The sequence below is a fragment of the Macrobrachium nipponense genome, chromosome 39 (assembly GCF_015104395.2).
Source record: "Macrobrachium nipponense isolate FS-2020 chromosome 39, ASM1510439v2, whole genome shotgun sequence".
NCBI classification, from domain to species: Eukaryota; Metazoa; Arthropoda; class Malacostraca; order Decapoda; family Palaemonidae; genus Macrobrachium; species Macrobrachium nipponense.
The window spans coordinates 21855784-21879265 of NC_061099.1; the positions used below are offsets into that span (position 1 = coordinate 21855784).

General features: G+C 40.6%; 1 protein-coding gene across 1 annotated transcript; it reads left to right on the forward strand.

The window, feature by feature from the left end:
* The first annotated feature begins 227 nt into the window (after window positions 1-227).
* Window positions 228-22678, forward strand: LOC135210194 (DNA replication licensing factor MCM4-like). The gene is made up of 13 exons (XM_064243026.1): window positions 228-308; window positions 2400-2561; window positions 3306-3451; window positions 3642-3899; window positions 4111-4209; window positions 4318-4453; window positions 11699-11941; window positions 12463-12691; window positions 13334-13528; window positions 18924-19172; window positions 19669-20205; window positions 21609-21819; window positions 22047-22678. The coding sequence occupies exons 2-13, from the start codon at window positions 2420-2422 to the stop codon at window positions 22143-22145; spliced, it is 2544 nt and encodes an 847-aa protein (XP_064099096.1). The 5' UTR covers window positions 228-308; window positions 2400-2419; the 3' UTR covers window positions 22146-22678.
* Window positions 22679-23482: the final 804 nt, after the last annotated feature.

Sequence of the window (23482 nt, forward strand, 5' to 3'; positions counted from 1 at the left end):
CCTTCTACCATGTGGAATTTGTTTTTAGTAAAGGTTCCTTGTATAATATTTATAAAATATAACAGCCTGAACTTATGCAATGTATTTAATTTTTAATTATTCCATGTAGTTATATAATATAATAAAATGATTGTATTTTATGGCAAAATAGCTAAAGGTTTGTTTAAAAATCTGTTAATATTGATGAGCTATTACGATTTCCTATTGTTTTGCTGGCTGGTTGGTAGCCTTCCATCGTGAGGCGGGAAAAGCATCACAGCCATCCGTTGCCAGGGAAGTCGGCTCTTGTCTTTTTACCTGCAATTTTGGTAACTATCCGTGTGTTTACTTTGTAATGCCTTGAATCAATGTAAAATTCACTTGTGATGGTAAAATGTGGGAATATGAGTGCATAGCGACGGATTTATGCATGAATTGTGGTTAGTTATCACCCAGCCTCATCTCCGGATGTCTTAGGTTAGCGTATCGTGGGATCGTCCTCCGTACGATGAATACTTTAGGCTATTCACCATACTTTAATAGATAGATCGTGAGCCATACCATAGTTTTAGCCCCTTAAAAACATTATGGCTTACTACCTTTGCGCGGGTAGGCTACCTAGTAGCCTAGTAGTAACGGTAAAGTAAGTACCCGTCCAACTTCCAGTGGGATGGAGTAGCGTAATACGGTACACGAAAGTAAACTAGGTAATGCTGCCTTTGATTGCCTTATTATAGTTTAGGTCTGTACAGGAAACTATAATCATACTGTAGTCAAGCTGCTGTTCAAATAGCTATAGGGTACCTACAATACCAAATGGCCGGCCTCTACTGTAGCGCGAACACCTTCCCATAAAAGTACTTTTAACACTTCCTGTAACCCAGGATAGATATTAGTCAAGAGCCAGCGTCTGTCGAAACAACACCTCTAGACCTCTACTTTCCTTTTGAAGTAAAGTGTTTTCTCCAAGTCTCAAATTAGGGTAGGGGAAACAACCGAGTGGATTAGCTGATCTAGTCTTGCCCGCTTGTTGATCCACCTTCTGAAAAAGTACTTTTGTTTACTTCAAAAGGAGAGTAGAGGTCTCAAGGTGTTGCTCCCACCCCCGATAACTCATGACTGGTGCCCATCTCCGGTGTTAGGACGTGTTAAAGTACTTTTTCGGAGGGTGGATCAACAAGCGGGCAAGACTAGATCAGCTAGTCCACTCGGTTGGTTCCCCTAATGCCATAATTTCCGATTTTCCTGAAGGTGGTTGCGCTATGGTGGAGGTGGCTGTCAGGTGGCCATTTGGTATTGTACCATGTTTTAGGCCTGTACAGAAAATTGCAATCATACTACTTTAGTCAAGCCTATGCTCAAACTGAATTACGGTAGGTATGCTGTTTAGCTGCTAGGTATATAGGCTAGTTAACCTACCTGAGGCTACTTTTTAAAATTTAGGCTGTTTACTACCTACTACCCAAGTCTAGGCAAATGTTTAGGCAACATTTTGTAAATTATGGTAAAACACTGAATGGCCACCTGGCAGCCACCTCTACCATAATGTGACCACCTTCCTGAAAATTGGAAATTATGGCCTTAATTTGTGACTTTGGAGAAAAAACTACAAGGAAAATAGAGGTCTCGAGGTGTTTTGATGGACACTGGCTCTTGATTAATGTCTATCCTGGGTTACTGACGTGTTGAAGTACTTTTCAGTAAGGTAGTTGCGCTACAGTAGAGGCAGGCCATATGGTATTTTACCCTACTATAGGTCTTTAGGTAACTTAATATCCTATATGCCCTAAAACTCATACATCCATCCTAGCTATATGATAGGCTGATACTTTTTGTTAGATACTTGCCTAATGAGAACAGTAACTACTGGAGATTATTGAACATAATACAATTCATACATTTTTTAGCATTCATTGGCATATGCTAAACTAAAGGTGAATCCTGCGTAATATTGATGCTACCCACTATGAGGTAATCCGCCCACCACTCAAAACCTGTTTTTGGTACTCATGTGATGGTATCTGTCCATTAAGGGTTAATTTAAATTTTTAGGTATGTGATGCTGTTAGTGACTATGCTAAACTGTATCATAGTCTACAGCGTAGTATGTTGGAAATTTACAGATGTAGGGTAAAAAAAACCGCATGGTACAGGGGTGGACCATGTACGATCAATGTGTACAACCCCAAGAAAAGTACATTATAACGCGTCCTGACACCGGAGTAGAGGTCTTTAGCTCCGTTTCTCACCAACAACAAGTCGCAACTGATGCCCATCTCCGATGTCAGGATGCGTTATAATGTACTTTTTTTGGGGTTGTACATGGTCCACCCCTGTACCATGCGGTTTTTTACCCTATCTGTTCAAGTTGTGATAAGTTTTAATGAACTTTCAATAAAATGTCAAGTATTTTTTTTCAGATTTTTAAGTTTTGTCCATCATGTCCTCCCCTGGCCGTCGTAGTGCACGCTCAACCCCGAGTAAGCGCAGTGATACCAGTGAACTCCAGCCCCTTCCCCCATCATCACCTGGGTCTGAGCTCCTTCCAGCCACTTCACCAGCCCCTGCTCGACTTAACCCTGGTAAGACTGCTTAGTAGTATTTTCAAAATTATTGGATTAGAGGGCTATCCTTGAGGAATTTGTTCCTAACAGTGGGCAGTGGTTGGAGAACGTGTAGATTTAGATAGAAATACAGTGATAGGATCAGAGGAAAAATAAAAGTTACGAAGCAATTCTGAAGGTAAATAGCTTTTATATATACCTTCAGTGCATTACAAGATGTAACTGGTAGTAAAGCTGAAGACCCCATGCCCCTTTAGTTTGGTAATTACCAATTTATATACAAAACAGATAATATGTTTTGTACCAGCCCTTAGGGAATAAACATAAAAAAATAAACTGTAAACACCATGAACATAACCAGTAGGCAGCAAATATTCCAGTCTGTAACTAGAATGAATCAGGGTGCAGTTGAAATGACAGCCAACTATTCTGGACTTTTGTTCACTAAAGAGCAAGGTGGCAGCTTCCAAAATATTTATAAAAAGCAGAGTTTTGTATGTATTGTCATTAATACACCATATTGAATTTGCTCTAATATTCCAATAACTAAGATTGTTTAAGTTGGTTTAGGGTTTTTGTAGTAAGCATCTGAGAGGGTGTATCTTCATTTATAAAATGAATCCCATTTTTTTCACATTGTCAACGGTAATTAAAGTACTAATTTTCTTTATCGTTATGTCTTATATACTTCAATATTTTTTTAATTTTTATGTAAATTCAATTCCAGTTGTAAAACTGAAAATATTTGCAATCATCCCACAGCATTACACGATATTGATCTAAGTTCTCCACTGAACTATGGAACCCCAAGCAGTGTTGGTTCGTCTCTCCGCACTCCACGATCTGGTGTACGTGGAACGCCTATCCGTCATAGATCTGATATTCGCTCAGATCGCCGGATGCGCCAAGTAAGTCTTCGTGTCAATACCATAGCTAAAAAGGCTTTTAGATGATTAAATAAGTTCCATATTTGATGTTTTTATATTTTGATAAAAATTCTTAGAGACAGTTCAATTTACTATGCTGTTTCTTGATGAAAATTCCCTAGTCAATATTACTTTGCTGTTTATTGATGAAAATTCCCTATTTTATCCACAGGTCAATCTCTCTGAACCAGCCAGTGATGCTAATGTGGAAGGTGCTCCACCTACTCCAGGGGTCCCAGCGGGATCAGCTCAGACTGAGGCACCTCAAGGACCCCAGTTAGTTATCTGGGGAACAGATGTTGTAGTATCTGAATGCAAAGATCGTTTCAAGACATTTGTGCTTCGTTTCACTGACCCTGATGCAGAAGAAGATGAAAGGGTTGATGGCATGAATAGAAGTGAACCACTGTACCTACAGAAACTAGAGGAGGTAAAGTTTTGCTGTGCTACTTTTATTGAAAATCACTTGAGTGTCATCGACATGTTTGCTCAAATGAATACTAATGGGTTGATTGTTTCATTAGGTCATCAAGGCTGGATTGGAGCTTCAGTATAAGTAAAGGAAATGTTTATACATCATTATGATGTAGTGGTCTTGAATTGTATGTTATATGTTTGTAATTAAAGTATTTGTATTTCAGATTCATACCCTGGAGGAACCATTTATGAACATCAACTGTGCTCACCTCCATCAGTATGATTCAGATCTCTACCGTCAGCTTGTCTGCTACCCACAGGAAGTAAGTATGTCATATTTGTAAAAGTTTCCAGGTTATTTTTTGGATGGATATTATAGGTCCACTTTTATATTTTGAATTTTTGTTGAAATGTGAAACTTACTCTTTCAGGTAATTCCAACTTTTGACATGGCAATCAATGAGATGTTCTTTGAACGCTATCCCGACACTATTCTTGAACATCAGATTCAGGTGCGGCCTTTCAATGCTGAGAAGACTAAGAATATGCGGTCTCTTAATCCTGAAGGTAAGTTTCATTGATAAGTTTTTAATAATTATTTTTTATATTAAGCAGATGTGTGTATGTAGACTTTATTACTGTTATGACTGCCACAAAGTAGAGCAATATACAATACTGTTAGTAGATTGCATCTGCAAGTGACTAACAGCAGGAATTATGATTATAGTATATTGAATAAGAAAACTTCAACGGCTCAAATGTACATAATGAATAAATTGTATTTGAAAAATATTAAGAAAATGCACTTTTGTTTCCCTCATAATTTCTCCTGCATTTTCTAACAGTTCATGTATTTCGTTTACTAAAATAAATGAATGTTTAATGTATGACACTTACCTGGCAGGTATATATATAGCTATATTCTCTGTTCCACCTGGCAGAAATTTTCAAAACTCGCGGCAATCGCTAGTAACCTATTAGTAGTTCAGGCAACCACCACCCCGTTACCGTGGCGCTAGCGCTAGGAACCGTTCCCAATTGGGCCAGATTTTCTCTGCCAGCCGAACCGGCAACATTGTTGGTGGTTCCCTGCTAGAATTTTCATTCTCGTTGCTGACTGATCTTGGATTTTGGTATTGTACTCGGAAACGTTAGCTTGGCATTCGCTTTGGATTGTTCTTTAAGATGTCTGACTCTGGAAGTATGTTTAGAGTGTGTGTAAAAGAGGGGTGTAAGGTAAGACTGCCGAAAGCTTCGGTCGACCCTCATACCGTTTGTAAGAAATGTAGGGAGAATGTGTGTACTTGGGAGAATAGATGCATTGAATGTGAGAATTTATCAGAGAAGGAATGGAAGGTCTTTATGAAATACGTTGAGAGACTGGAGAAAGATCGTGTAAGGAGATCTGTTTCTCGTAGTGAGAAGTCAAATTCTTCGAGTAAAAGGAGTGATTGTATTTCCTCTCCAGCTCCTTCTAATGTAGAATTGGTAGTTCCTTCTCCCCAGGTATCTCCTGCGCCCGCTGCTGTATCGGAGGAGACGAACGATACAAATATTGTGAAAGTGTTCGCTGCCCTTGCGTCCATGGGCGACCAGATACAGCGACTTACAGACAAAGTTAGTGCTTTCGATGTCAGTGAAAGTGTAGTGGAGGGGGCGTCTGATCGTCTCTCTCGTGCTCCTAGACCTAGACCTCTGTCAAGCTCCCAGACCCAAGGGAGAAGGCATGTCGACAGTCGAAGGGAGGCGAGAGAGGTTTTGACACGGTCAGGCGTCCCTTCGAACAGTCCTGTTGCAAGTTCCCAGGCTGTGCAGTTCGCCGCAGAAAGGCGTAACTGGGAAGTGTGCGTCCTCGGAAGGTTCGACTTCCGAGGCGAGAACGTCGGATCAGTGGTGTCTCACCCACTCAAGAGGACGTTCAGGACATCAACTGCTCTCGAGAGACAGGTGCAAGATAGTGAGGCTTGGAGTAGTCCTGAGGTGTTGTCATCCTCGGAAGACGGGGAAGCAGTACCGATCAAGAGGAAAAGGATTTTTCGTGCTAGAGAGGACGCAAATCGCACTGGCGATATACGTCCGTCTCGGCATGGTATTGCCTTGGGAGAATCGCCTCCATCTTCTTATGGATCCTCCCCTCGTATTTCTCCGTCGGGTAGAGTACAAGATCGCTCTCCTTTAGGTCGCAGTCCAGCTCGTAATCCTCATCCTTCGTCGTCTACCATTCAGGAGGATGGTACGAAGCATTTCTTACGGGAAATGCAGTCCAAGTTGGCAGTGTTGGTGAAGTCTTGGGATGCTCCTGAACAAGCATCTTCGAGGCGTAAGGACGATTTCCTTCCCATTAAGTCTTCGAAAAGGGAAGACAAGGACGCGTTCGCCGAGGACGCAGGGCGCACTGGCGCTAGGAGGAAAATAGTGTCGGAAGAAGCAGGACGCAAACGTCAGGACGCGGGACCAATGGTGGACGCAGGACGCAGGCGGCAGGAAGCAGGCGTGTCTACGATGGACGCAGGACGCAGGCGGCAGGACGCAGACGCATCGGTAGCCGCAGGACACAGGCGGCAAGACATCGAGAGGCGGCAGGACGCCGATGCCTCGCGAGCCGCAGGACGCTAGTCCGTCAACGAAGCGTCAATACGACGACGACTTGCAAGATATTTCTTCAGCAGAAGAAGAGTTGGAAGTAATTGAAGGAAAGAATACAGAACCTTCTTCAGATTATAAGGTTCTGACTTCACGTCTTATTGCTGTTTTTGAGGGGGAATTTAAACCGACAGCTCCGTTATCCCCCTTATCACAGTTTTCCCAAGACTAGGACTCCAAAGAAGTCCTCCTTCCTGAAAATGACGATGTCAATTTCGGCAAAGAAGGCCCTTCAACGGGTGAATGACTGGATGAAGGACAAGAAAGAAGCGGGAAAATACTCGTTTGTTTTTCCTCCAGCTAAGTTAGCTTCTAAATCAGGAGTATGGTACGCTACTGGAGAAAGTCTAGGCCTGGGAGTACCTGCCTCCTCCCAGGGGGACTTCTCCAGTATAGTGGACAGCTCACGCAGACAGGCGTTACAGTCGGCCAAGGTCTGGTGGACGTCCTCGGAATTTGACCATCTATTTAAAGGGATTTTTAGGACTTTCGAAGTCTTTAATTTCTTGGATTGGTCTTTGGGAGCGCTAGCGAATTCCATAGGAGAAGAGGATTCGCAGGACTTAGAAACAGCTAAGAGCATTATGTCCTGCATGGATAAGGCTCTTAGAGACGGAACGAATGAGCTGGCTTCGTTATTCACAGCAGGAGTGCTTAAGAAGAGATCGCTGTTGTGTTCGTTCGCCTCAAAAGGAGTTTCTAACTCTCAGAAATCGGAGTTACTGTTCTCTCCCCTTTCGAAACAGCTGTTTCCTTCAGAGGTGATTAGGGATATAGCTCTATCCCTTTCGCAGAAAGCCACTCAAGATCTTCTTTCGTCTTCGGTTAAGAAGTTCTTACCAACCAAGTTGGTGAAGAAGACGCCAAAGGAGACTAGACCGTCGCAACAGCCCTTTCGAGGAAGAACATTCGCTCGACCCAGCATTAGGGGTAGTAAGAGAGTACCCGCGAAAAGAGGAGCCAATACCCCCTCTAAAGAATGAGAACTCGGTCCTCCAGTCGACAGTGGAGCCAGACTTCAAGGTTTTTGGGAAGTTTGGCAACAAATGAAGGCAGATCCCTGGGCTGTCAACGTAGCTCGGGAAGGGTACAAGATTCCTTTCGTGAAAAGACCTCCTCTCGCAACATCTCCGAGAGCCCTCGGGGCAAATTACAACGATTTAGAGAAGAAAGCGGCTCTGTGGGAGCAGGTAGCTTCCATGCTAGAGAAAGGAGCAATAGAACCTGTTCTGGATCACGAATCTCCGGGTGATTTTACAACCGTCTGTTCCTGGTTGCAAAGTCCTCGGGAGGTTGGAGGCCAGTGCTGGACGTAAGTCAACTGAATCTTTTCGTAGAAAAGACCAAGTTCACTATGGAGACGAACGATTCAGTACTGGCAGCGGTACGTCCAGGGGACTGGATGGCGACTCTGGACTTACAAGACGCATACTTTCATATTCCGATTCATCCAGGAAGCAGGAAGTATCTAAGGTTTGTGATTCAGGACAGGGTCTTTCAGTTCAAGGCCCTATGCTTCGGCCTTTGCACAGCCCCTCAAGTATTCACGAGGATGATGTCCAATGTGGCGAGATGGCTACATTTAAGAGGGATCAGAGTGTCTTTGTATCTGGACGACTGGTTGATAAGATCCCAGTCGAGAAGTCAATGTCTGGAGGACGTAAGTCAAACATTGGACTTAGCAAAAGACCTAGGTCTGGTAGTGAATATGGGAAAGTCCCATTTGGAGCCCAAACAACAGATAGTTTATTTGGGGATTCAGATATCGGCAGTGACTTTTCGGGCTTTTCCGTCCCCCGAAAGGCAAGCCCAATGCATTCAGAAGGTGCAGGATTTTCTAAAGAAAGACCGATGCTCTGCAAGAGAGTGGATGAGTCTACTGGGCACACTCTCTTCACTAGAGAGGTTCATTTCTTTAGGAAGACTGCACAATGAGACCTCTTCAGTTTTTCCTGAAGGATTCATGGCCAAGAAAATCGCAACCGGATTCCTTCCAGTTTCTAATTCCGACCGAAGTAAAGGAGGAATTAAAGTGGTGGCTAACTCCAGGCAGGTTAGCAAGAGGGATGTCGCTTCAGCAGAAGAACCCAGACCTCGTCTTGTTTTCCGACGCGTCGGACGCGGGTTGGGGAGCGACATTAGGCCCTCAAGAGGTGTCGGGACTTTGGAACAAGGACGAAACAAAGTGGCACATAAACAGGAAGGAACTGTTGGCAATTTTCTTGGCTTTGAAGCACTTCAGAGAGTTGATTCGAAACAAGACAGTGCAGGTCAACTCGGACAACACCACGGCTCTGGCATATATTCGGAAGCAAGGGGAACTCATTCTTTTCCCCTTTACAATCTGGCAAAAGAAATTCTGCTTTGGGCAGAAGAGGAAAAGGTCGTGATACTCACCAGGTTTATACAAGGAGAGAAGAACGTGGGTGCGGACCTGTTGAGCAGGAGAGAGCAACTTCTCTCGACGGAGTGGACGTTACACATGGAGGTTTGCCAGAGCCTGTGGAAGTTGTGGGGCCGTCCGGTAGTGGATCTGTTTGCGACAGCCAGAACAAAGAGGTTACCAACATATTGCTCTCCGATTCCAGACCAGGAAGCAGTGGCGGTAGATGCGTTCTTGATGGATTGGTCAAACTTAGATCTGTACGCTTTTCCTCCGTTCAAGGTGCTGGGGAAAGTGATGAAGAAGTTCAGGGAGAGCAAAGGAACGAGGATGACCTTAGTAGCCCCCGTTTTGGCCGGCCCAAAGTTGGTTCAGAGGTACTGGAATGGACAGTAGATACGCCAAGGACTCTTCCTCTAAGAGTAGATTTACTCAAACACCCCACTTCGACAGGTTTCACAAGAATACCCTCGCTCTGGGTCTGACTGCGTTCAGACTATCGAACGTCTGGTCAGAGCGAGGGGATATTCTAGAGAGGTGGCCAGTGCAGTGGCTAGAGCCAGAAGAACCTCCACAATCACGGTGTATCAGTCGAAGTGGGACAATTTCCGGAAGTGGTGTAAAAACAGGAAAGTGTCTTCATCCAGTACCTCTGTGACCCAAATCGCAGATTTCCTTCTTTACTTGAGGAAGGATTTACACTTGTCAGTTTCGACAATTAAAGGTTATAAGAGTATGCTAACCTCAGTGTTTAGGCACAGGGATCTAGACATCTCGAATAACTTAGATCTGAGAGATCTGATTAGGTCGTTTGGGACGAAGAAACAATCAGAAGGCAGGCCACCTGCGTGGAACCTGGATGTGGTCTTGAAGTATTTAACTTCTAGCAAATTCGAACCGTTAGAGGAATCCTCTCTGAGAGATCTTGCTAAGAAGACTATCTTTTTAGTAGCATTGGCAACTGCTAAAAGAGTTAGTGAGCTTCAGGCCATATCGAAGAAGGTGGGATGGAGACACGGCAATGCAGTGTGTTCATTCCAAGAAGGTTTCTTGGCCAAGAATGAGGATCCAGCTAATCCTTGGCCAAGATCCTTTGAAGTTTTGGGTCTAGCTGAATTGGTCGGTAACGAGCAAGAAAGAGTTCTCTGCCCAGTGAGAGCATTGAGATGTTATTTAGAAAGAACAAGAGTTATCAGAGGGAGGTCTGATGCTCTGTGGTGTTCAGTTAAAGACCCCACTAGACCCATGACGAAGAACGCTCTAGCCTTCTTCATGAGAGAGTTAATTAAAGAGGCTCATATGTTGTGTGAAGAGCAGAGCTTTGGTATTTTGAAAGTGAAGGCTCATGAAGTCAGGGCAGTGGCGACTTCATTAGCTTTTAAAAAGAATTTAGCCCTCAAGGAAATTATTGAATCAACATATTGGAGAACTAATTCAATATTTGCGTCTCATTATCTTAGGACGTTCAGACAACCTTCGATAATTGTCAGACGCTAGGTCCATACGTGTCCTCGGGTACAGTATTGGGCAAAGGAGTTACTACCCCATAACCTTCTTGTAAGCTAGTTGTTTTTATTAGGTGATGGTGTTTGTTTGTTTCTTGGTCGTCTGAGAAAAGGGTGCGGTACTTTTCTCAGTTGTGTTAGTATTATCGGGTGATGGTGTGTGTGTAGTTCAGGTAAATGATCTGTTACTAGCTTGAATGCCGTGGCATAAGAGGGCTGTAAGGATCTGTCAACACATTGGTCACGTCCAGTTGTCAGTTCCAGTCTTAGCTTCTTCAACAGACAGGACACTTCCTTGTTGAGAGCTACTAAGGTTTAAGCAGGCTTAGAGGCAGGACCTATGAAGTCAGCTACCTTAGCAGGTAAGGAACCTGGAGTTTTAATAATATTTTAATAATATTTATTTTTTATACTCTAAGAATGTTGCTGTCCTTGACCCACCTCCAAATGTGTCAATCAGCTATATATATACCTGCCAGGTAAGTGTCATACATTAAAATGAAGTTTTTATGATAAAACGAAGTTTAATGTATACTTACCTGGCAGGTATATATAATTTAATTCCCACCCGCCTCCCCTCAGGGGACAGGGTTCAGAGAAAATCTGGCCCCAATTGGGAACGGTTCCTAGCGCTAGCACCACGGTAACGGGGTGGTGGTTGCCTGAACTACTAATAGGTTACTAGCGATTGCCGCGAGTTTTGAAAATTTCTGCCAGGTGGAACAGAGAATATAGCTATATATATACCTGCCAGGTAAGTATACATTTAAACTTCGTTTTATCATAAAAACTTCATATTTAGAATTAGAGAAACTAATATGAGATAGAAAAAATACTTTCTTTAAAAATTTGCTTGTACATCCTATTGCAGCTTAGACATCTAAGTATGCATTGCACATGTGCATCGTTACATTGCCTGGTATTTAGGTGTTAATGGTTCACATGAATTTTCTTTTGAAAGGTTCTTAAAAGCTTTTAAATTAATAGTGGTAAGAACATTGCTGCCAGAATGGTCAAGTTTCAGTTAATTTTTATTTTTATTGTAGTGTCTTACCAATCAGTTATACAACTAGGTTCCCTGGTATGTATACAATAATTTTCCTATAAAAATTCCATGTTTGTTTGATTACAAGATGTATAGTTTTAAATTAGCCTTTTTGTGTGTGTGTGATAGTCCAAGACAGGTATGTATGTTATGCTAAAATGGTAATTGTATTCATTAATCTTTTTATCAGCATGTATGTGTATGTTATTTTTATTTATTTATTTATTTTTTCTTAGATATTGACCAGCTCATCACCATTGCTGGCATGGTAATTCGTACTTCAAACATTATTCCGGAAATGAGGGAAGCCTTCTTCCGGTGTCATGTCTGTTCCTTCACAACAACAGTTGAAATTGAACGTGGTCGGATTGCTGAACCCACTTTGTGCACCCACTGTAACACAACGCACACTTTCACTTTAATTCACAACCGATCTCAGTTCTCTGATAAACAGATGATCAAACTCCAGGAAAGTCCAGGTAATGGAATGTTTCCCTGCTCTTAATTTATTTTTGATTTTTGTGCTTTATTTTCAAGGGATTGGTTGAATCTTATCTCTTGTAAAAGGCTGACTGCTTTATATTGATTCCCATAAAATTTTTTTGGGTGGTGTAGGCAAGTTGAAAATACTCTTAGGAATGTTGGAATTAATCTGGGAATTGAAATAGAATTAGTTTCTGTTGAGTATATACAGTGCAGCAAAATGATGTCAGAAAGCAGCTTCTATATTGAAGCTGTTCTTGATAATTTGTGTACTCTTGTTTAATTGTCCTTCACAAAATTTCACCACATGTTGGGTTTGCTTTATTTTGAAAAATATATTAATTTTCATTTTGAAAAATCAACTTAATACCTGAAGAAACTTTAAAAAGACCTCCTCAGTTATAATTGATAGTTATGTTATGTGATAATAGTAGAGATGCATACATATATATATATTGCCATTTTACACAGGAAAAATAGAAGGTATATAATGAGCTGAAAAATCTTTTGTTAACAGATGATATGCCTCCTGGTCAAACTCCTCACACTGTTCTTGTATACGCACACAATGATCTTGTTGACGGTGTGCAGCCTGGAGACAGGGTTACTGTTACTGGTATTTACAGAGCCACTCCACTCAGGGTGAACCCAAGAATGCGTAATCTTAAAAGTGTTTACAAAACACACATTGATGTCATTCACTTCAGGAAAGTGGATACAAAGAGACTTCATGGAAAAGAAGAAGGGTATGTTAAGGAGATTTCTGTTTTCTTTTGCTGAAGATTTACTGTCTAGGTGTGTCCGTACTAAGTAACTGGACACAACCCAAATACGTTGAATAGAAGGTAATGACTTATTGGTGTCCTAACCAATGCTTTATATGATTATCCAGCATTTGCCCCAGAGTCATTTCCACAGTCATTGTCTTCTTTTCATCCTGGTTGTGATATACAGTACAGGAAGTTGCCAAAATTTTTGACATTTTACTGTGGTGTAGACACACCCTATACTTTACAACAGGTACTGTTTCATTGATGTCTAGCTTCTATATATCATTTAGTCTAATTTTTAGACAAAAAGAGTTAGTTCCAAGAGAAGTTTCAGATAAAAGTGTATACCTTTGTGCTTTTTTTTTATCAGGATGAAATTTGTGCATAATGTAAGGATTTAGATACAAACTTCACTTTAACTGCCTTTTTATGAAGAGGTTTTGAAGATGTCTTCATGAGTAAAAAAATATCCATTTCGTATTCAGTGCAATAAGCAATTTTTAAATATTTATTTCTACTCAGATCTTACAGATAAGTTCTAATGTGAATCCACATTACACATTATGCTGGGCAAGATTTGGAAGGACTGAAAAATTTATGATTTTTTATATTTTTCAGAGAGACCCCTCGTTTCACCCCAGAGCGAATTGAACTGTTGAGAGAACTATCACGTAAACCTGATGTATATGAACGTCTAGCGAGGGCCATTGCTCCTTCAATTTATGAGAATGAAGATATCAAAAAGGGAATACTCTTGCAGCTGTTTGGTGGTACCCGTAAAGATTTCAGCAATGCTGGTCGAGGACATTTCAGGTTTGTCTGCAGCCTTATTCACTCATGTTCCTTGCATAGGGGCAAGGGTACTGTTAAACGCAAAAATCTATCCAACTCAATGTTACTAACTCGTCTGTTCCTAGAAGACTGCCGCAGGTCCAATCATTCACGGCCTACATTCCTTGTGATGACGTCATGGCATGTCACGTGACGTACCACGTGATACATGCGCACAGATTGTATAACGAATATACATATACAAAATTAAATCTTTTATTTAGCTGCATATCTTACGTTATATGCAGAAACACTAACACTCTCCCCCTTCTTTCTTTGTCTTGGAAGGAGAGTTTTAACTGCTGTCGTCTCCATTCATTCTCTGCTGACCGCAGCACGTAGCTGCTCGGTCGACGCCCCTCTCTTTGTCAGACAATCAGCAAGTTGCTGTGATGTATCTACCCAGACCACTTCCGTAATTTCACCACGTTCTAGCATGTCTCGCAAAACAGCTATGTCAATTCTCAATCTCTTATCTTCCACATTCTTGTAGGAATGAAGAGCGTCAACAAGGCTTTTATTGTCAACGAAACATTTTATTTTCATGCTCCTACATCCAGAAATTTCGCACAGAATTCTAGCCAGGTATACTGCAGCCTCTGCACATTCCAAAAGTGCCATTGTTTCAGCTGATAGGGTGGACTTGACCACTCTTCTAATTTTTCTTGTTTGCCAGAATACTGGACATCTCTCCATATCATTATCCCGTAAGAAAATCACGAATCCTCCTTGTGATCCATTTCCTTTTAAGTTGGCAAACGAGGCATCGGAAAAACACTCGAGGTGACACTCTTCAAGATTCCTCATCCTTGGCATATACAATTTAACATTATCAGTCTTTACTCTCTCTATGACTTTGTTGAGTCGCATTAAATCTGACACTGTTGCATTGCAACGTAACCCACTTAACTCACACACGTCAAATGAAAATGTCAGGTCTGGTGTGAGTAGCAATCCAGCTTAACTGTCCAATCATAGCTCTATACTCTGATTTCTCCGAGTCAGACAGCTCTGCAGACTTCACCGCAGCCCGTTGTCTACTCACAGGTATTGGTTTCAAGGTCATTGCATACTGAAACTGGTCAAGAGCTATGCTGCCATTCTTGTTTGATACAACATTTATTCCAACGTATTTGAAGGCCTTAGTCTCTGAGCTCCCTATGGTGAATGTCTCTCAACTGATCAATCACTTGTCGCTTAAACTCTGGTGTTCCTGCCCACAATAAATCATCGACATGAATGCACACCACTCCTTCAGCTTTGCCGTCACGTAACCAAAACAGCGCCGGATCAAGTGTACACACTTTAGCTCCCCAGATTTAGCAGCAGCCGATTTTTAAACACTCAAATACCACTGTCGAGTGGCATCACACAAGCCGTAAACAGTCTTCTTTAACCTCCACAGCTTACCTTCATCAAACTCTGGTGGAGGACGCAGGTGTACAATTCTTTCAATCTTGTCCCCCTGCAGGTATGCTGCTTTTATATCCATTGTGTGGCAGTCCCAGTGACGTGTAGCGGCCAGTGACAAAGCCAAACGCACCGCCTCCTTGGAGCACGTAGGAGAATCTTTTTTCAAATCTGTGCTGTCTTCTTCAAAACCTCTCGCAACTAAACGAGCTTTCACCACTGGTTTTCCCCCTTTTAATTTTTCATAATAACCCATCGAACTGATAGTGCATCTTGTCCAACATCATTCACCTCTTCATAGACATCATTATACCTTCAGTTCTGAATTTCTGTTTCCTTGGCACTTAAGACTTGATCCGAATTAAATAGAACCATCATCTCAGTGTTGTCATCAACAATTTCTAAATCACTAAAATCTTTACTCAAATCTGCCCAAGAGATACTTCCATCATAGTCCCACATTTAAATTATAACAGTTCTTGTATTTTCCAGTAGCTTTACCGGCTCGCTGACAATTTTACCCGACCTGAATTCACCACTTTCAACGTGTATACCTCTTACCCTTTCACCAACTGAAAGCCTTGATGTATCCTTTGATGCTGCTTCTGTCGCTATTTCTATATTTTCACTCTGCATATTCAGATGCATCCACCTCTTCGATCTCCACTTCTGCGGACTTATTCACAGACTCTTCATCCTCAGAGTCTTCCTCACACAACTCATGGTTGTAACAAAGCGAACGCTTGTTTTCTTTCCTCTTGCACTGTCTCTGGAGCAACGCTACACATATCTTTCACTATTGGGCTGTTAGCGGGAGGATGCGCTAACCTACACTCGTGTACTCTTACGTAAACACCACCGTGTCGCACAAAAACTTGCTTCCCATCCTTGCCAATAACGATACCCGGGCCATGCCATTCAGGGCTGTCATTTCTTTTATAAAATACTTCATCACCATTTTCGAGTTCATTGACATCACTTGCACGTATGTTGTGTCGCAAAGCTCTCCTCAAACGTTCACTTGATTCTGATTTGATGAACTCCTGTCTAGCCAAGTGTAATGCATTTAAATTGTCTCTCACAATTTCTGATGTACTAATTCTAAAGCTGGTGGGTTATTCGTGTACACACTGGGTAATCCAGGATTATGACCGAAAACAAGCTGGTTGGGTGCGAACCCTGAGTGATTGGATAACGCATTTCTTGCAGATATTGCCCATGCCAAAGCCACTTCCAAGCTACATTTACTGTCATCCATGATTTTCCACAGTGTCGCCAATCACAGCATTCTGTCGCTCGCACACTCCATTGCTCCATGGACTCTCTGCAGAGGTTGTCATCACCTTGATGTTAAATGTTTCTCCTAGCACCCTCATATCATCATTATTGAATTCACAGCCATTGTCTGTTAGAATTTTTTGCGGTGCACCAAAAATACTAATCCACTTTTTAAATAACTCACTCACAATGGTTGTTCCATGCTTGTCACTAATGACTGTGGCAGCACAGTACCTGGTTGCCATGTCTATGATCACCAACAAATATTTCTTTCCCCAAATCTTTAAATCCATTGCAATACTTCATTAAACTACTCGCCGTGGGATGCACACAACAGGACGTGGTCTGGCCTTCTTTAGCTTGTGACACACTTCACACTCTATGTTTACTTTTTCAATGGCTTTTTTAATTTCCAAATTATTAATGCCAGCATCTTTCACAAGTTTGTTAATTAACCTTGAAGCTGTAGGATGGCCAAACTGTTTGTGTAGTTTCAAAGCAGTCTTTCTCACATCGCTTCCCCACAGTGTTGCCAGCGCTATGGTTTGGCAACACTCTCCTAGTCAAGCTGACACCGGCATTAAATAATGACCCGATGACGATGTCTTCAAATCAATCAATTTCCCACACACATTTACCTGATCTGTTCCAAAGTTTATGATCATTTTAGCCTTCTTCATTGAGCGTTTACTCAACATAGTGGTATGTTACAACTCACCACGTCTGTAGTCACGGTAGCGCTGATTCCGCCAATAGAGCAAGGAAGACAAACACGTTTGATGGAAGACACTGTATTACCACTTGCAAACGTGAATGTGGATGATGATTCATTTTCCACAATCTTGTTTACGTTCATAATCGCTTAAACCACAAACAAAATTACTCAACCAGTCAACTCCACACGCCGTAGTTGAGCAACCTGAGTCCAATAACGCACATCCCTTGGCCTCATCTACAAGCTTATTAAGTTTTCCTTCCTTATCGCCATTTCCTGTGTACCCAACAAACAGGGACAAGTGAACACTTTCACTGTTTGTTTCCGAAGATTTTTCACCTTTTTCGTTGCCTTCCGAACCTCCGGAATTTTCGTACGCATCTGGACAGTAACGAGCCCAATGGAATCGGGAATCACATATTACACACCTTGACACCTTGCCATCTGGACCAATTGGGTTTTGTTTCCTCCGTGATTGTCCTCTTGCTGAATGTGACCATCCTCCACGGCCTCTCACTGCACCACCCTCACCACGTAGTCTGGCTCTTCCACGCTGGTACCCCCTAACATACAGAGCACTCTCTGGTGTTTCTGCAGTGCCACCCTCGTCCTTAGTCATGAAGACCGGCTCACTCTTTATCTCAGTGACTGGTTTTGTTAATTCCTGCACACCCTTACTATCTTTTTCTCCGATGTTGCCAGAAAACACTCTGTTTAACGTAGATTTCATATTATCATACGATACCTCTGCGATTGCTGACATCACTAGTTGCTGCTCACTGTCACTTAAACCACATGATGCAAGAAGCATAAACGCCATTACGGGATCAGGTAGTTCCATTTCTTGTTTCTTGAACTTAAAGTATGTGCGCTCAAACTCAGAAACAAACTTCCTTATTTCCGTATTCTCTGATCTGAGATTATACAACTCTTGAAAGGCCGTAAACTGCCGATGCCCTTTTTCAGCAATAAACAAACTGTCAAGTTTTTCTATGATAGTTTTCACACCATTTTCTTTTTTTAGATCGCTTGTCTCCAGTTCCGAGGTTGCCACTCTGGCGCGCCCTTCCAAGGACAAGGTGTATAGCTAGTGCTTGTTTGCTCTTCGGCAGTTCGGTCAGTTCACACCCATATGTCTATGTCCTTCTTCCAGCTTTCATATGCGCTTTCATCACTGAACTTAGGTGGCCACTTGCTTGACGCCATTATGATCTCTCCAACCACGCTCTGCTACCAGTGTTAAACGCAAAAATCTATCCAACTCAATGTTACTAACTCGCTGTTCCTAGAAGACTGCCGCAGGTCCAATCATTCACGGCCTACATTCCTTGTGATGACGTCATGGCATGTCACGTGACGTACCACGTGATACATGCGCACAGATTGTATAACGAATATACATATACAAAATTAAATCTTTTATTTAGCTGCATATCTTACGTTATATGCAGAAACACTAACAGGTACCACCTTTTGGAATAGTTCTCCCAGGGGAAAATGTGGATAACTGAAGAAAATATACTATACAGAAAAGTATTGCATACAGTGTGCCTAGCCTGGGGGCACTGCACGCAACACTTTAGGTTCTCAACAGCATCCTGTCATCCCCCAGCTGCATTGGTTTCTGTCATTTTTACTTTTCCTCCCTTTTCATTTTGTTATTTTCTACCTAACTTTTAACTTTTTTTTTCTCTTCTACCTTTCATTCTAGAGTAAATACTTCAAGGCAGCTCTCAAAGAGTAGAAATGTCTCTGGTTTAGTCAAACTTTCATCCAATAGTTATTGTGGACAGCATATGTAATAATTAAATGCTTACATTGGAATACTTCATAGCCGGATAATTGTGTAAATATCAAGATCACTTTAAAAGGCTAAATAATTTTGACTAATTATCTCAGAATTTTTGGTATAACTCATTGTCTGTTTTACTTGTATATACTATTTCTTTTTCAAGAGTTTTTGTTCTTCCTCAGATCTGAAGTGAACATTTTGTTATGTGGTGACCCAGGTACTTCAAAATCTCAGCTTCTACAGTATGTGTATAATTTAGTCCCAAGATCTCAGTATACCAGTGGAAAAGGTTCATCTGCTGTTGGTTTAACTGCCTACGTCACAAAGGACCCTGAAACTCGACAGTTGGTGCTGCAAACAGGTGCTCTTGTTCTTGCAGATAATGGCATCTGTTGCATTGATGAATTTGATAAAATGAACGACTCGACAAGGTAAAGAAGATTCTACTTCTTTGATATTTAAAATATTGGTGTATTTGTTTGGGTACAATATTTACTGTCTTGTTCTGGTGATACCTTGAGCTGATGAACTGTTATTTGTAAAATTCTAAACTAGACACCAATTTAGTGGTAGGTGTAGCCCAAGGGTAGATTTGAAATCCTTAGTTTAGATCTTTGTCCTTTTAATTGAAATTAAGTTAATGTAATGTTCTATCCTTACTTCCATTTCCAGCTTGTAGCTCTGAATATTATTTATATATGTGTTTGTGATAAAAAAGTAGAGAGAAGAAGAATAAAAAAGAAATATTAAGCAGATGATCAGTAGAGCAGCATTAAAAGTTAATGACAGTGAAGTTCACAGTAGATATGAACATAGTCAAGGGGTAGATAAACAATGATTACAGCTTATGAGGACCTCCTAAGTTATATACATACATATGATTTTTATTGCAACAGCATTTTTATATATCTTTTGTTTTATTTCTAGGTCTGTGCTACATGAGGTCATGGAACAACAAACTTTAAGTATTGCCAAGGCTGGCATTATCTGTCAGTTGAATGCCAGAACATCAGTTCTTGCTGCTGCTAACCCTGTTGAATCACAGTGGAACAAGAATAAAACTATTATTGAAAACATTGAGCTGCCTCATACACTGCTATCTCGTTTTGATTTGATTTTCTTGATATTAGATCCTCAAGATGAGTTGTATGACAGGCGTCTTGCTCGTCATCTTGTCTCCTTGTATTATCGTTCAGAAGCAATGGACGAAGAAGAGTTGCTAGACATGGGTATTTTGAGGGACTATGTGGCTTATGCCAGAGAGTATGTGCAGCCAAAGTTATCAGATGATGCATCACAGCGCCTCATTTCTGCCTATGTGGACATGAGGAAGGTTGGCAGTGGCAGAGGACAGGTCACAGCATATCCACGTCAGCTAGAGTCACTGATTCGTCTTGCTGAAGCACATGCCAAAATTCGTCTGAACCATATGGTTGAAGTTGTTGATGTGGAAGAGGCATGGAGGTAAGATGATATTTAAAATATATGTTTTTTTATTTTGCATAACTATTAATCATATACGTATTGCACAAATTCTATTAACTTTAAATCTCTTGACACCAAACATACCCTTACGGAACAAAAAACATTCCCACTGTACATGCAATGTCCTGTAAGGTATGTCTACTGCACCATAACTCTCTTGTGACTGGAATCATTGTCTCTCTCTCTCTCTCTCTCTCTCTCTCTCTCTCTCTCTCTCTCTCTCTCTCTCTCTCCATATACTTGTTATTCACTGCTATTTGATCTGTTTTATTTGTCAGCATTTAACTTGTGTAAATTGAGTTTTTTCATTACAACCCATGAATCAGTAGATGCCTTATTCTCTGTAGCACTCCCATTCACACCAACCTGCTTTAGATAGAAGAGGAATCTCCCATCATGTATGGCAATCCCATGTTCTGTCATCCTGCATCTATGCTCATTTCATTTTACAGTTCCTAGAGTTAACAGCTATTCTCTCCTTTATGCAAGTTAGCCTTTAAGATTATCTTGTTCCCTTTGCTTTTTTGTTTTTCACATATGTGATTATTGAGGGTTTGTACTTGGAAATCATTACTTATTTGTATCTGTGGTATTCAAGTCAGTACCTATCAGCTGGGTTTGGGGCAGGGAAGGACGTGGCAATTTACTTGTCTTTAGGTAACCCACAGAGTCTTATTTTGCAAGTTAATTTCTTGCAAAGTACTTTGTCATTGTCAATGGGAAATGCACTAAAGGTCATATCATAAGGACACTGAAAATGATAATAGAAGATATCATAAGGTGAGAATGGTATTGTGCAAGAAGTTTGTATGAGCAAATTTCACTACATAATGCAGAGGTGGCCAAACAGTCGAATGTGATCTAGTTGATCGCTCCCACTTTTTTGGTTGATCACAGTTACCCCACAATCCTATATAAACTAACAAAAACACAAGCATATATATATATGAGGCAATTGTACTTATGTTTTATCATACTATGGCGCTATTTAAAATTGTTTTTTTCCCACGTAACGTGATTATGTAGTATGATAGATTGTGAAAGAGTTTCAGTCTTAGAATAGATCTGAAGAGTCCAAAAGTCTGGCCACCCCTGACAAAACATGTCTTTTCATTTGTATTATATTGGTTAATGCCATACTTGTCATTACAGTTATAAAAACTGCATTATTGTTTGAAATACAAGGTGGCAGCAACAGGGGAGTGTCTTAACGTCAATGCATACGTGATGCTTTACTCCAACTGTGGTAGTGTCATGTAACGACATGGTTTCGTATTAAGTTTTTCATCACTTTTGAAGATGGGTTTATACCTCATGTATTAAGATTTTGCAATTTAGGAACCTATGTATTAAGAAAACAATAATCACGTTTCTGTCAATAGACTTCACCGAGAGGCCTTGAAGCAGTCCGCAACCGATCCCCTGTCAGGAAAGATTGATGTTAGTATCCTTACAACTGGTCTCAGTTCTGCTGCTCGGAAACGTCGTGTTGAAGTTGCACAAGCCTTGAGAAAACTCATTCAAGCTAAAGGCAAAGTGGCTACTCTCAATTTCCAGAAGGTATTCCAAGAGCTGAAGGAATCCTCTGACTTGGTAAGTTGAGATGGCATGAACATTTTGTTGACATCGTCCACATTTTCGTGTGGTTGATTGAAATATAGTTATCCACTCTTAGTTCATTATATTTTATTTTATTTTGAATTTTAATTCCCCCCTTTGTTACCCTTAGAAAGCTCTTTCAGTTAAGCAGTATTGGTGTCTGGTTTATTTTTGTCAAGTTTTCTATTAGAAATCAAATTGATTAATATTTTTCCCCACAGATGGTAACTCGAGAGATGTTTGAAGATGCTCTGCGTGATTTGCAAGATGACGAATTCTTATCTGTGACTGGCAAGTCAACTATTAGAGTTATTCATTAAAAAACTTCTAAATTTGTTATTCTTTCTGTTTGAAATAGTAGGTAGAATGTTGGAGATATGCATTATTTTGAATTCTACTTTTCTTTATTTTACCTTTTTTCATTTGAAATAATTAGCTGGTATAAGTTGTAGAGTTCTTCAGGTAACAAATGTTGCTCACATAAAGTGTGCTCTGGAAGAATTTTGTCAGTTTGTTATTTTTGATAGTTTCATTTTATCATATTTACAAGATACTATACAGTATTTGGTAAAAGATCATGAAAATAAAAGTTTATGGTTAATAAATAAGGGAATCAACAATTGTTAAGAATAGAGCAGTAGAATAGTATAGCCCTGAGACAAAGTTATGTAAAGCTGTATTTTTTCCAGTTATATTTTGAATATTGTTAAATCTTAGAAATGGTATAATAATTTTTGGAGTGGTAAAGAAAAGTTTAGTTTTATCCTTAATAAAACCACTTACTTTAAACAATAACGAACAAATATCCTATTGTACAAAATATTTTTCTAATAGCAATAAAGAGGAAAATTAACGGACCCTTGTTTATCCCTCAAAAGTAAATCATTTTTAGCTTAACATTAGCCTTTTAAGTGTGTAATACGATAGACAAAATGTGTACTGTAATGACATGGAAATACTTCTTGAGGCAGTTCCACAAACCTACTGTGACCTCATAAACAGAAGTGCAGCTTCACTTTTCCATTAGTCCTTCTGCTTGTATTCACACTAAGTTAATTCAAAGCAAAAAGATAGTTTTTTTACACTGCAGTTTTTTAAAGATGCTGCAAACCCCACTTAAAATTCTAAGAAAAAAAGAGGAAAGATTACATAGAATAAAACAGACGCAGCAGAAACTGCCATCAAAAGTAAAGACTGGTCCCCAAGGAGGTGCCTACCAAAATAAAAATAATGCTGGTAATAATCTCAGTTCCACTAACTATTGATTTACAGATAGCACAATTATTGTGATTGTATGGTGCAGTTAAATGTTGGCCACTATCTGGTTTAAATCTGTGTAATCATTAGTTTTGCTCTTCACCTTCTCTGTTATTAGTGCAAAACAAATGTGTACTTGGCTCTGAAGGTGGGACTGAGAGAAATCTTAGTCCTACCTTCCGAGCCATGTACACATTTATTTTGCTTCTTCATCTTGCTCTCTAACAGAGAAATCTCAGTCCTACCTTCGAGCCATGTACACATTTATTTTGTTTCTTCATCTTGCTCTCCAACCACTCCAATTCCTCTTTGTCTCTTAAACACTCAATGGGCAAAGTGCCCCAGCGCTTGCCTTGACAGCCTAAATTTCATAAAATCCAATCAATCATACCTAATTATA